At 36.4% G+C, this 14,463-nt stretch overlaps 3 protein-coding genes and 1 pseudogene across 4 annotated transcripts; 3 read left to right on the top strand and 1 right to left on the bottom strand.

The window, feature by feature from the left end:
- Positions 1-1,226: 1,226 nt before the first annotated feature.
- Positions 1,227-2,256, bottom strand: LOC125187500 (zinc finger protein CONSTANS-LIKE 2-like). Its single transcript, XM_048084097.1, has 2 exons — positions 1,673-2,256; positions 1,227-1,582 (listed from the first exon to the last, which is right to left on the bottom strand). Exons 1-2 carry the CDS (start codon positions 2,045-2,047, stop codon positions 1,457-1,459), a joined length of 501 nt encoding a protein of 166 aa, XP_047940054.1. The 5' UTR covers positions 2,048-2,256; the 3' UTR covers positions 1,227-1,456.
- Positions 2,257-8,470: 6,214 nt separating this feature from the next.
- Positions 8,471-10,926, top strand: LOC125188142 (annotated as a pseudogene).
- A 1,251-nt stretch (positions 10,927-12,177) lies between these two features.
- LOC125190322 (calcium-binding protein KRP1-like) lies at positions 12,178-14,427 on the top strand. 2 transcript variants are annotated; one of them, XM_048087594.1, is made up of 2 exons: positions 12,178-12,236; positions 13,921-14,427. In XM_048087594.1, exons 1-2 carry the CDS (start codon positions 12,207-12,209, stop codon positions 14,236-14,238), a joined length of 348 nt encoding a protein of 115 aa, XP_047943551.1. In that variant the 5' UTR covers positions 12,178-12,206; the 3' UTR covers positions 14,239-14,427. The 2 variants fall into 2 exon arrangements, with proteins under 2 accessions (XP_047943551.1, XP_047943550.1); XM_048087593.1 differs by lacking the exon at positions 12,178-12,236 and having other exon boundaries at positions 13,712-14,427.
- LOC125190323 (calcium-binding protein KRP1-like) lies at positions 12,207-12,804 on the top strand. Its single transcript, XM_048087595.1, has one exon. The coding sequence runs from the start codon at positions 12,207-12,209 to the stop codon at positions 12,552-12,554; it is 348 nt and encodes a 115-aa protein (XP_047943552.1). The 3' UTR covers positions 12,555-12,804.
- Positions 14,428-14,463: the final 36 nt, after the last annotated feature.

Genomic DNA, 14,463 nt, shown 5'->3' with positions numbered 1-14,463 from the left:
AGTCTTTTTCTTCCGTTTTTTAATTTGTGTACTTTTGATAGTGTTGTACTTTATCTCGCCACTTTTGGGTGGTTTGAGATTTTTTATTTATCGAAAAAAAAGCATGAATAATTTGGTATATTCATATTGGACGAAATAATGATGTCACTAAATTTATGGCTCAAATAATCTAGGTTTAAGTTTAAAACAATATCAAAAGGTTCAAAATCTTAATGACAACTTCGGGTGGGGTATAGGGTATGGAATCGGCCGATCCCACCGTCATCTCATGAAAGTTTAGAAATTTTATAAAATTTGTCTTCTGAACTATCGCCGATTCCACGATATATGACAGCTTTGCTCTAATTCTTTAGAGCTCGAATTTTTTTTCATTTCTTCCATTATTCTTATTAGTAAGTATCGATCGATGCACCATCTTTATCATTCGAGATAACGACCTTGTTCACTGGGTTCGAATTCGACACACCAATTTCCTTTCTTGAATGAAAATTAATCAAAATGTACTATAGCATTCAACTCCCAACATCCGTATGTAATAAAGAGAAATGGGGCCTCAGATTTATCTAAATAGAATATAAAAGTGATAATGTTTAGCCGAAAGAGGAATTTCCAATTTATATATGTGTCCTTTCACGTCGATATAGGTAAGTAGAGAAATGATGAGTGCTTTCCTTGCATCGTTATTAATAAAATAACATCACTATATTTCTTAAATTCGCAATACTATATGAGGAAATGACGTGCCGTAATTTAGTCCATCCACTTACATCTACTACTCAGCCCCAACAACTGGCACTACTAACTAATAAGCTATCATCATAATTGCATAGTAACAAATCATACTAGTAATTAAAAGCTATCATCGTAATTTACTCCATATTTTAATGTTTAATTTCGTAAATACATTAAAATGTGTTTCATAAGTACGTGCGAGCCAATGGATTTATAAGTTCTTTTTCCCAAAGAAGTCCCGCTCCGACGGCCCGACGAGTCATCTACAACAAAGGACCCTCCCCGCAGTGCGCTCTTCCTTGAATTATTCGGTCATGCAATACTTATTGAATACAAACATATGGCTTAAGGTAGAAGAATTTCTTATGTGACAATCAGCTTTCAAATGATTCTAATATTAGTAGAAGTATCAAATATGGAGTTGCCATACATGATAATTTTTGTGATAGCATAAAAAATCATATTTACCATCAAAAAATGAAAAAAAAAAATACTTCTCCATAAGATTTTGTTGAATATTTATATATGCATCCCTCAACGGAATGAAATTAGAATATACCAATTTTAGCTATTACTACTACCAAATATTACAACCAATAAAAATTAGTAAAATATTGCACAATAACAATTAAAAAAAAACACTCTAATAAACGTGTAAAATCATTTCCCAATAAACTAATTCTAAAACTCGCATTAACACTAATCCTAACACTAAACCGCTTAATCAACGGCTGAAAAGCCCCAGCGTCAGATTCAGATCAACGTCCCTCTCCTCCGGCGCCACCGCCTCCGATCTCCGCGACTTGCACCGCGCCGTCGCCACCGAATCCGCACAGATATTCAGATCTTCCTGCATCCACCGCCGAATCAGTCAAAAAACAAATCCAAAACAGCACAATTCATTTCAAATCTAGAGAGAGAGAGAGAGATTCATTCGTACGATAATCGCGGCGCGATCGCGGCGCTTCCTCGCGACCGGCGCCGATTCTCCGCCGCTGAGCGAGCTCTCCGGCGGCGGCGACCACGGCGCGACGTGATTCTCCGCCATCTCCTCCGCCGCCGACGCCGATTTCTCCTCCTCATCGCAATGATCGGCGCATTTCCGGCAGGAGGAGAAGGTCGGCGAGAGCTTCGATCCGGTGGAGCACCACGACGTCGGCGACTGGCAGGCGCGGCAGAGGAGGTTTCTCGAATGCCGCGCCACCAGGAAGTTGGCGGAGTGCACCCTGGCGTCGCAGTCCCAGCATAAGATCGCCTGGTCTGACTCGCAGAGTAGCCGCGCCGCTTGTTTACACAGCTCGCATGTTTTCTTCATTTTTTTAAAAAATTGAAACGGAAATCTCTGAAGCGGAAACAGAGGCGAAATTCGAAGCGAGGAGAGTTATTTTATCGCGGAGAGTGATGGTGAATTTGTGAGAAATGAGAGGAATTTTTGCAGTTGAAATAAGAGAGGAATGGAGATGTGAAGAAAGGGAGAGATATGGAGAGAAGAAATGATGGGTGAGGAATGAAAGAGAAGAAGAAAAAGAAGGAAGAACAGATTACTTAATTTCAACTTGCAGTCAACAGCTCCAAAAACCACCTTCTTCTTACTTAAAATTACAAAATTGCCACTCCTAAATTATTTCATAAAGATATACTATTATTTCCTCTTAATTTTTTTATTAATCTTAATTTGTTGAAGGTTTTATCATTACAACACACATATATATAAGATTAACACGGGACAAATTGATTGATGATGAAGCATATTACCAATTGATATGCATTTTCGTTTACATATTCTAGATACATATATTAAATTACTTGAGTAATACTCCCTCGGTTCCCGATGATGAAGTATATTACCAATTGATACATGTGCATTTTCGGTCACACTTTGACCGAGCACGAGTTTTAAGAAATGTTAAGAAAAGTTAGTTGAAAAAGTTAGTGGAATGTGAGATCCATTTTTTATATTGGTTTTATAATAAAATGTGAGTGAATTGAGTTAGTGGAATGTGAGACCTACTTACTATTTATGGTAAAAATAAAGTGTGACTTTTAATTGGGGACGGACCGAAATAGAAAAGTGTGACTCTTAATCGGGGACGGAGGGAGTATTTTATTTTGATAATCAATTACTTAAAACACTTATTAAGTTATTTTTTAGATAAATTTTTCTTATATGAGTAATTTATTCTCTTGTCTATCTCCTATTTTATGTACTTTTATATTTTAAGCTCAATGCTTAATATTGCTATTACTAATTAAACACCAATTTCTTAAATTTCATATAAAAAAAAAAGTGTAGTTTAGTGATCTTCCGATTTTAGAATTATTATGTAGTACTTCTATTAGATTTTCAAATTTGATGTTAAAAAGTATAGATTATAGTATCTAACTTAATCTCTCATTTCATCTCAGTTAATGCTTTTACAAAGCAAGTTAACATCAATATGTTTTAATCTTAATTTACATTTTTATGAAGAAATTTTTCTTAAGAAAATTGATATTCATATGTTTTATGGTAATTCAGTTTTTAGAACCCAACCATCCATATTAAATTGTTATTATCCACTAAGATACTGTTAATATTTTAGTATGTAAAGTTATACTACTACAAAGTCTAACTTCTAGAATTAAATTAAGTAAAGATTCGAATAGAATGGATGAGAAAGGGGCAAAGTCGGCAATTCATAAACCAAAGAAAGATGCTGGAGATATTTCGGGACATGGGGAATGTGTGTGGGGTGTGAAACGACATGGAAGGAAGTAGTGGTGGTGAGGGGTGACAGGTGTCGCGATTTAAGGGCACAACACCTGATTTTTCAATGTTTGTGGTCTATGTTTGTGGGCTGGGGTTGTGTGCGGCGACGTCTTGGTTGGTGCACGGGATATTTTTCTCTCTCAGCTGACGTGGCGGCACCCACATTCTTTCTGTTGACGTGGACGTTGCTGGCGGAATGGGGGCACCTGATGCGCACCTGCCTGATGATGTGGAATTTTCTGATTTTTTTATTCAGTTTTGTTATCGTGATGGGCTTGCTAATACTGGGGCGTCCGGAATTTCAGAACGCGTGTTATTTATTATTGGCTGACAAAAATTGTATGGTGAGGAATGATCACAAAATTGTTTTATGCGCTAGAAACAGTCGTACACCGAAAATTATTTTTTATTGATTTTTTTTCATTTTATATTTGTATTTCTTTTGCAAAGATGATACTTTAAATGCTGTGTGGATGAAGTTTATTAGAAAATGGAGTGAATGTATTTGTGTTATTTGATTTTGAAGTTTATTTAAAAAATTCCTTAAAAAAGTTTCAGTAAGCTTTCCGTCCTAATATAAGTGGAGTATTTTTATTTTGACAGATTTTATATAGTGTTATTTTATGATTTAAGTGAAGAGAATAAAGAAAGAAAGTGTGATAGTCTACTTTTAGAAATTGAATATGTTTTACATACTCGAAAGTTAAAAAATTATTTATCAAGCATAAAATGCTTTTACTTTTTCCATTTTGTCTAGTTTGAGAAAAAAAGGTTACGGAGTAAGTATGATTTAGAGATGGTACTCTTTTTTATCCTAATTACATATCTAACTCATTAGCAATTCGGGCTTTAAGAAATACTAGTATCTACTCCTGTGTGACGCACGGTTCAATTAATTTTATGGAAACTAATTAAATATTTTACTTTATCATCACTCAAATTTGAAAAAAAAAAAAAAAACTAAACTTGCGAAACTTAACATCTAACAAATATTTACAATAGGCATATATATATATAGACCATATTTGTTCTAAAATTTTCATCCTACTTTGTTGTCTTCTAGAATTCTCTACCTTTTTTTCTTATACATTCTATGTATTCCTAAATATTTCTATTATAAATTATCTTCAATTTTAATTACAAAAATCAAGCTTATTATTTATTTTTGAACACATTTCGTACAATAAAAATACTAATAAAATTATACTAATATAGTAAAATTAATTACAACTAATAACTATAATTTCGATCTAGAGTAATATAAGTAAAATGTTAAAATCAATCATGTAATTAGTATAATATTTAAACAATGCATAGTAAAATTTAATGTTAACACCATCAATATGAAATTATTAATATACAATTTATAATGTTCAAAATATGGAAGCCATTGCCATAGAAAAATAAAATAAATATAACCTTCATTCATATTTTTATCAATTTTAAAGATCTAATTTATTAAATTAAACAATAAATTCATCACATTAATCCAAGTCATCGCATAAATCCATAAGAATTTGTTATATCATACATGTCTCATAATAAAATAATCATGTAAACTCTTCACCTATATAATTGGGTCAACTAATTAAAAAGTATATTGCTAACAAATAATTTATTACGTAGTAACTCATTCATATTAAAACATTCGTCTTTGACTCCTCTTTGTACTCCAATACCCCTCCACCTTATCATTTTCCCTACATCTTTTATCCGCCTCCATCTAACTTGGGTGCCCTTCTACATCACCGGTTATCATCTCCTACACTTTTCTCGTCTTGCACTGACGCAATCTATTCCACAAGCCAGATTTTCACCATCTACGTGTAATAATTTCAAACAAAAATCAATACATACCCTATATTACAACTTTTGTTATTTCGTTGACTTTAGGTGCTCTTTTTGCATGAAATCTGTGGAAGACGAAGTTTGAGATGAATATATGCAATGCATTAACTTCTAAATATTATAGATGACCAGTTTCTACGATATATTCTATTTGTAAAAAATTATTATAGGCTTATAGCTAAGACAAAAAAAAAATTAAAACAAAACTATCAAAATAACATTAAAAAAAGAGCTTAAATATGGACTAATATCACTTAAACATTACATGATCCTCAGAATAAGATATAAAAGTGCTATTTTCCTTTCACGTCTGTCACATGACTCTATCATTGACTCTACCTCAACCTTATTTTACTTCCCACTCTCCAATTTGATGATTTATACATGTACACAAAAACAATGTGATATTTTATACTCTACGTCTTCTTTGCTTCCGTTTGCTATTTCGTTGACTTTGAGTGTTCTCTTTGCATGAAATCTGTGAAAGCGACAAAGTTCGAGATGAATGGCTTTAACTTCAAATTATTATAGATAGTCAGATTCTATGATTTATTATATTCAAAAAAAATAACATTACTGAAAATAGCTTAAATATGGACTAATATCACTCGAATATAACATGATCATCAAAATAAGATCTAAAAATAATATTTTCCTTTCACCTTCTCTCACATGACTTGCTTTAAGAAATATGATGAAATGTGGGTGAAAAAATTATGTAATGTGAATTCAATTTTTATATACTAATAGTATTAAATTTATAATGATATATGAATAAAATGAGTTAATAAGAATTAACTATAGAGTGTAGTAACGGATTGATTAAAATTGAAATATGTAATCGCGGGGACGAAGCGAGTATTTTTTTAGCATAAAATTCCACCGTTTAGTTTATGTATTTTTCAGTGCCAAACCACGTATATTCTAAAATTATATATTTGGCAGAAGACAGACGTAACATTAATTATTTTTTTCTTAATTATTATAATAAGCATATACTACTATCAATTTTTGTCCTTTGGTAATTTATTGAATTTTAGATATGGAGTGTTCTTTTCTCAATGTTTTTTTATAGAATTTGCGATATGGGCTTGATAATTTGCACCAGCTCAACTCGGCCCAATATTAGAAGTTGAATATTTGAATAAGTAGTAACATAATGAGCTAGGCCCAACACATTGTTGGTATGGTATGTGTTTAATAGTTCATTTTCATGATTTAATATTGAAAATGTAAGTAATATATGTGCTTCTTATTTATCTTTCCCACAAGTCAAATAAACAACATTTTTTGATTAATTCTAAGATAACCAATCATAAAACAAGGAATTAGGAGAAATTGTGGATCCACGGGTGGTGGATGGGTCGATCGAACATATTATTGGCTCATGAGAGACGGAAAGTTCCATTAAATTCAGTCTTTTCAGCTGCTGCCAATCGCATAGTATGTTTGCTCCACTTCAGCTCTTCGGGAGAAGAGTTCGCTTTTATTTTTTTCATTTGCATCTATTGCTAGTGACACTACCGGCACACTATTTCTATCTTTTGATGCCGACAAGTCGACGACTATTACATTATGATTTAACCACAAGTGTACCGAATTCGTCTTTTGGTGAAATCCGACTAATCATGTTCGACCCGGCTTGTGGATTAAGGTTGAGAGTCTCCCAGCGGGTGGTGGGGTTTGAACCCGTGACCTTATGGTCACCACAACTCACCGCTGCCAACTGCGCTGCGACCCGTTGGTATGAATTCGATTTTTTGAACAGCATATTTGATTTTGACTTGTAGCAAGCGTGGTCATTCTTTTATAGTTAAAATTCGACCTTCCTGTCAATTAAATAGTAATGGAATTCAATAAGTTGAATAAGATAAGGCGCTATGGACACGTGACATAATTCGATAATTAGATGAATGAACAAATCTATTGACTTTTCAAAGTCAATGTGGCAGAAAATGTGTTGCAGTTCATAAATTGATATCTTTATTAAATGTGGTTGTGAAATGTGAAATCGAAAGTGACTTAAAAAGAGAATATCGCTTTCATTTTAGAATTTAATAAACAAACTTCTTTGTAGACAAGTGGCCTAAAGTTTCCATGCACGTAGACACTTGTTTGACGAACACAGACACCAACCACATTATACTACTAAAATACTACGTAATTTATAAATTTTTGCATGCAATTAATGAAATCTTATTCCACCTTATAATGTGGAGTAATTCAATATTGAATAATTGAGAAACGATAATACCAACATGCAATAACTTAGTATTTACTTTTAATGCATGGAAGTATTTTTTTACTTATATATCCATCTATAATTAATAATATTCCGATTTTGTTCGTTCATATTTATATAATTTGACATAAAAACTCATGTTATTCGAAGATCGATTCACTAAAAAAGATAATAATACGGAGTAAATTAAATGAAATTTGTTTAAAAGTATATTAACTAGTTATAAAAATGGAAATAAGCTGAATATTTATGAAATATGATCTAGTCTTTGATATTATAGAAATGACCAAGAGGTATTGGTAAGGTGGGCATTAGAAAAAAATTAATTGAACCAATAAAGAAAATGCATCACGTTAGTAGTAACGGTCCAAAAAGAAATATGACTCACTTACCATGGATAAAGTAACCGAACTAATAAAGAAAATGTATCATGTTAGTCGGAAGTATGAACGGTCCAAAGAGGAATATGACTCACTTACCGTAGGACTATCGAAAGTATAGATGATGTTAGTATGCCTTGAATCTATACTGTTTGCCGCTAGCCAAACGGAGGGTTCATGAGGGCGGAGGTGCCCCAACCCGACCCGATGCTATGCTTTGTTTCTGTTTTGGGTCCTAATTGTTATACTGGGCCTGACCCGTCTCGTCTTCCTATTTACATAGAAGTAAGATACATAACTCTGTAATCTGAAAACACAATCTGTTTTTCTCTCCTGCCCGTAGACGTAGCCAACACAACATTAGTGAACCACGTAAATCTATGTCTCTTTACGTTTCTCTTTGTCTCGATTACATAATTACTCTATGCCATAAACATGACAAGTTAAGTGGCCTAAAAGTATTTAATTTGTAGTATAGATTCTACACAAAGCCACTTGAATCAACTTACTAACTTAGCCATGGCTCTCCTCCTCCTCCTCTTATATCTCCTCCCACTCTTCCTCCTCCTCCTCTACACCACCACCACCCACCTCCTCCACAACCTCCTCCACCTCCCCCCCACCCCCTTCCCCACCCTCCCCATCCTCGGCCACCTCCACCTCCTCCTCCTCAACCCCTCCCTCCCCTCCCACCGCGCCCTCTCCCTCCTCTCCCGCCGCCACCCCCCCCCCCCTCCTCCGCCTCGGCTCCCGCCCCGCCCTCCTCGCCTCCACCCCCTCCTCCGCCCGCCAATGCCTCTCCCTAAACGACGCCGTCTTCGCCAACCGCCCCAACCTCCTCAACGGCAAGCACTTCGGCTACAACTTCACCAGCCTCGCCTGGGCCCCCTACGGCCCCCACTGGCGCCACCTCCGCCGCCTCTCCTCCTCCACCCTCCTCTCCGCCCACAACCTCTCCTCCCTCTCCTCCGTCCGGGCCGAGGAGGCCCGAACACTTGCCCGAAAATTGATGAATCAATGCGTTAAAGAGGTGGAAATGAGGGAGGTTTTCTTCGATCACGCGTACAGAGTGGTGGCGGCGATGATTCTCGGGAGGGCGGGGGAGGCGGAGGGGGCGGAGGCGGAGGGGTTTAGGGAGATTGTGGCGGAGATGGCGGCGGCGACGGTGATGGCTAATGTGGTTGATTTTGTGCCGATTTTGGGGTGGTTTGGGTTTGGGGGTGTGGAGAGGAAGATGAGGCTGGTGCAGGAGAAGAGAGAGAGGTTTATGGAGAATTTTATCGGGAAACATGGCGGCGGCGGCGGCGGAGGGGGGAGGAATTTGATCGGAATATTGTTGGATTTGCAGAGGGAGGAGGGCGAGTATTATACGGATGAAATGATCAGGAATTTTCTATTGGTAACCAATCTATTACGTTTATGTCAAATTATTTTATTTGGCATTTGTTTGTTGATATTTAGAAAATTTGAGAAATGATGAATAATTTTGTAAGTAGAGGTGTGAAAGGATACTCTTAATTGGCGTGATGAAATGCGAAGAAGTAACATGCAAATTTAATTAGAAAAAACATATAGGAGTATAGTTTTCGAGGTTGATAAACATATAAATACATTTTTTAGGAATATACTAATATAATTATTATGAAACACAAAGTACTTTGATCTGTCCCAAACAAATTGATTTGTATCTTTAGATATTCAAAACGAAATGAGTCTTTTTTCTTTTGGCAAAAGTTAGTTATATTTTTTATTTTCTCATTACTTGTTTGCTTTATTATTTCTCAATTTAATTCACTAACTCTCATATTCACCAAATTTTTGTATTATCACTGATTTGGGAGTAAGGAAGTTATAATTTTTTTTTATTTAAGTTACTAAAACTAAAAATTTGCATGACTTCGAATTTGGGCCATTGAGGGCAATTGGGAGTACTAAAATATGATGTCATGTGGGCCTTTGGATAAGTATAATGTGTACAGAGTGTCTAAATTATGAAAATATTTGAGTTATATTAATTTTCATAGAAAATTATGATTAGATAGAGAAAATGATAAAAATTGGAAGGGTATATATACTGAAAATAATAAATGAAAGTAAAAATATTTTGTTAAAAAGTGTTGTTGGTTATAATATTACGAAAAAAATTTAATAATGGTTAAGAAACTTATTATTTTAGCTTATAAATGATGTAAATGTGAATGCATATGATGTCTTTTATCTTAGCAGGTTATAATCCAAGGAGCAACACACACTACAGCAGCCACACTAGAATGGGCCTTCTCCCACCTCCTAGCAAATCAACACACCATCCTAGCAAGAGCGAGGGCCGAAATCGACGATCTCGTCGGAAAATCCCGCCTCATCGACGGACCCGACCTGCCCGAACTCCCGTACCTCGGATGCATCATCAACGAGACGCTCCGGATGCATCCGGCGGCCCCGCTCCTGACGCCGCACGTCTCGTCGGACGAGTGCCGCGTTGAGGGGTTCCGCGTCCCTCGCGGCACCATGCTGCTGGTGAACGCGTGGGAGATCCACAACAATCCCGAGACGTGGAAGGATCCTGAGAGATTCTTGCCCGAGAGATTTGAGGGCGGGAAAACTGGATTTGAATTTGAATTCAAATTTTTGCCCTTTGGCTGGGGCAGGAGGGCCTGCCCCGGCCAAAGACTGGCTATGGAAATGGTTGGGGTGGCGTTGGGGTGTTTGGTACAATGTTTTGAATGGGAAAAGATTGGTGAGATTGATATGAAAGAAGGGAAAGGGGTTGTCACGTCAAGAGTTCAGCCCTTGAGAGCTAAGTTGGTCCCACGCCCATTCCTTGCCAACTTACTTTCTTGAAACGTTGTCGATCTTCGTGACTAAAAGGGTCGTGATTTCGATCTCATTAACTAAATATTTCGATCCATTCGTGATTGAAAAGTCATGATTTTGATCTTAGTAACTAAATCATCAAAATTCTTCAATCTGATTAACTGAATATTCGAACAATTCGTGATTGAAAGGTCATGATTTATATCTTATTAACTAAACTTTCGAACGGCTTGTGATTGAAAGGTCATGATTTCGATCTTATTAACTAAATCTTTGAATCGTTCGTGATTCAAAGGTTATGAGTTTGATCTTCTTGTGATTGAATGGCTGAAAAGGAGTATGAGTAGTATTTGTGGGTGGTTAAAATAAATGTGAAGATAATTTTCTTTATTAAATCTTGTGCTATCATATACACTTTATTTGTGGCTAGTATGCGTTAATGCGAACTAGATTTGCATATAATTATTTAAAAGTGATTAAAAAAGGATTTCTCTGCTTAAACCCTCGAACGTAACTAATTGGAGACGGTGCTTATTTTATATCAACTTGTATTAATTTAATTTTATATACTAGTAAGGTAAAAATTAGTCCTTATCCGTCGAATCCGTTGTACCCAATTTTATAGCATGTACTAATTAATAAATATTTATTATACATCCAACTATGTACAGCCAAATACTAATAAAAAAAGTCCAATCTTTATATAGTAAGCCCATTTATTCTAAAATATTATTTGTCACTTGCCTAATAACATCTTAAATTAATCCTTATAGTCAATTATCCATATAACTTTTTAATAAAAAAAGACGCCAATTAAGAAAGCCGGTAGCTCAAAGACTCCGGCTAATGCCTCATTCTTGCTAGCAATTGTTCAGATTTTAAGGCTCGAAGCCGTTGTAATTATTTGTCGCACTCAAAATTCAAAATATTAGATTGCCCGATACTACATGATCAAATTAGAACTTTGTGGTGATCTTCTTAAAAAGCTTCACATGAACAAAATCAAATATTGAGGCATGCATGTTTCCAAGTTCCCACCTCCCAAGTCTCCCTGCAACCCAACAACATCCATCCAAATCATGTGAAAACACTTGTTTATTCAGACAAAATTCTGCCCACCTTCACTAAATTAAATTCAATGAAACTTCCTCCTGTTCTCATGGGAACAAGTCAAAAATCACAAGAATCCCCTTATATATTCTAATCCACCCAAAATTACCACAATGCCCCTCTCCCTCTTCCAAGAAAGTTATGCAAGAACCTCATGAATGACTCCCTCTGTACATTGGTTGTCATCAATTCCCCACTCTTTCCTTGAAATCCACCACACCCTCTCTCCCCCTTTTAGTATAAAACCCTCATGCCCCTTTTCCTCCTCATCAATCACCATTGCTTAATTATCCAAATTGTGTAAAAATTGAATCTTGATTCTTGATTCAAAATGGCTGGAGGGAATGATCAGTTTGAAGACATGCTGCCATTGATGGCCGAGAGGTTGGGAGGTGAGGGGCTGATTGGGGAGCTCTGCAAAGGGTTTGGTCTGCTGATGGATAGGGAAAAGGGGGTGATCACATTTGAGAGTTTGAAGAAGAACTCAGCTCTCTTGGGGCTGCAGGATCTCGGGGACGAGGAGCTCGAGGGGATGCTGAGGGAGGGCGATCTCGACCGGGATGGCGCCCTCGACCAGATGGAGTTTTGTGTGCTCATGTTCAGGTTGAGCCCTCAGCTCATGGACCAGTCTGAGGCCTTGCTTGAGTATGCTTTAGAGCATGAGTTTGGATGGAATTGATTTTTTATTTTTTTTTTTGGCATTTGTTGAGTTAGGGGGGGCTCGGGCCCGGATCTTGCGTTGCAAATCGTGTTTCATCGTCTGTTTCGTTGTTGTTGTTGATGCGGAGACTACGAGATGTAGCGTGATTTGTGATAATGGATGGTCCGTGAATAATTTGTGTATATAGATCAAGCATAAATGACATTAGGCCTCTCAAAGTCGTGTAAATTGATTATTTTGTAATGACAATAATGGAAGCTTTGTTGAATGCATTGTGCATATATGTGAAACAAAAGTGATGATTCTATTAGACTCGTGCAAAATGTTTGTATAGAAAGCAATAAAGAGATCACATATGACCCTTTTGTCACTAGTTTAAAGATCAAATAATTTGTGCAAATAGATACAACAAAAGTATTGATTCTCTCATACTCATACAACGTGTATTAATGAAATAAAATATGATGAATATGGAATTAGGAAAAAAAAAAATCAAGAAATGATAAAGATATCAAATGAGACCCTTTTATCACTAGTTCATAGATCAAATAATAAGTGCATATAAATCAAAATCAAACAAATGTATTGAATCTCTCAAACTCATGTAAATAAAAGAGAGTAAATTGTAGTAAAATAAATCATGAAAGATGGTCAAATTCTGGTTTGTTCCATATTTTTCAAGATCTGTAAAATGAATCACGAAGTTTGAGTTTGCAATTATCTCATCCTTCGTTTTTCGGCGAATTACGCGCTGATGTAGCAGTCGGTTCAAAACACGTAGACAAAACGTCATTTCAAACTTGATTAGACATTATTGTTTCGTCCAACGTCGCTTTCTCCACGTGTTTTAAACCTAGTTACCACATGTAATTCATTAAATAAAGGAAAGATGGGATAAATTTAAAAAAATCGTAATTTATTTCTCAGATTTTAAAAAATGAATAACGATAAGGAATACACGATGTACTTAGTAATTTAGGATCTATCAATCTTATTTATTGCCTACTTCATTAAAACTTTAAAAGTACCCAATGCCAATGAAAGTTCCTCCTATCCTCATGGAGCAAGTCAAAACTCACAAGAAACCCATTATTCTAATCAACCCGAAATTACCGTACTGACCCTGTCCCTCTTCCAAGAAAGATATAGCTCCATTTCTCTGTAAGAACCTCAGCCGACAGGCAATACCTGTCTGTACATTGGTTGTCATCAGTCCCCCACTCCTTCCTTGAAATCCACCTCTCCCTATCCCTTTTAGTATAAAACCCTCATGTCCCTTTTCCTCAACATCATTCATCACCATTGCTTATCCAAATTGAGAGAATATTGATTCTTGATTCATATGGCTGGAGGGAGAAAGGGGAATAATGATCAGTTCCAAGACATGCTGCCATTGATGGCTGAGAGGTTGGGAGGTGAGGGGCTGATTGGGGAGCTCTGCAAAGGGTTTGGTCTGCTGATGGATAGGGAAAAAGGGGTGATCACATTTGACAGTTTGAAGAAGAACTCAGCTCTCTTGGGGCTGCAGGATCTTGGAGACGAAGAGCTCGAGGGGATGTTGAGGGAAGGCGATCTCGACCGGGATGGCGCCCTCGATCAGATGGAGTTCTGTGTGCTCATGTTCAGGTTGAGCCCTCAGCTCATGGACCAGTCTGAGGCCTTGCTGGAGTATGCCTTGCACCAAGAGTTTAGATGGAAGTGATTGTTCTTTTTCTTTTTTGGGGGCTCGGGTTTAATCTTCGTTGTTGTTGATTATGCGGAGACAACAAGATGTAGCGCGATTTGTAATAGACGATCTCGTGGGTGGAACATCGGATGGTATCTCGAATAATTTATGTACATAGATCAAGGAAAAATGTCGATTAATCCTCGTTAAAGCGAGAAAGTGTCATTTCAAATTGTCGAATGATGAAATGAAACACGAGAC

Source organism: Salvia hispanica, chromosome 5 (assembly GCF_023119035.1).
Source record: "Salvia hispanica cultivar TCC Black 2014 chromosome 5, UniMelb_Shisp_WGS_1.0, whole genome shotgun sequence".
Lineage (NCBI taxonomy): Eukaryota > Viridiplantae > Streptophyta > Magnoliopsida > Lamiales > Lamiaceae > Salvia > Salvia hispanica.
Note: the sequence above shows the minus strand (reverse complement) of the source record. Positions and strands in the feature narration are given on the sequence as shown.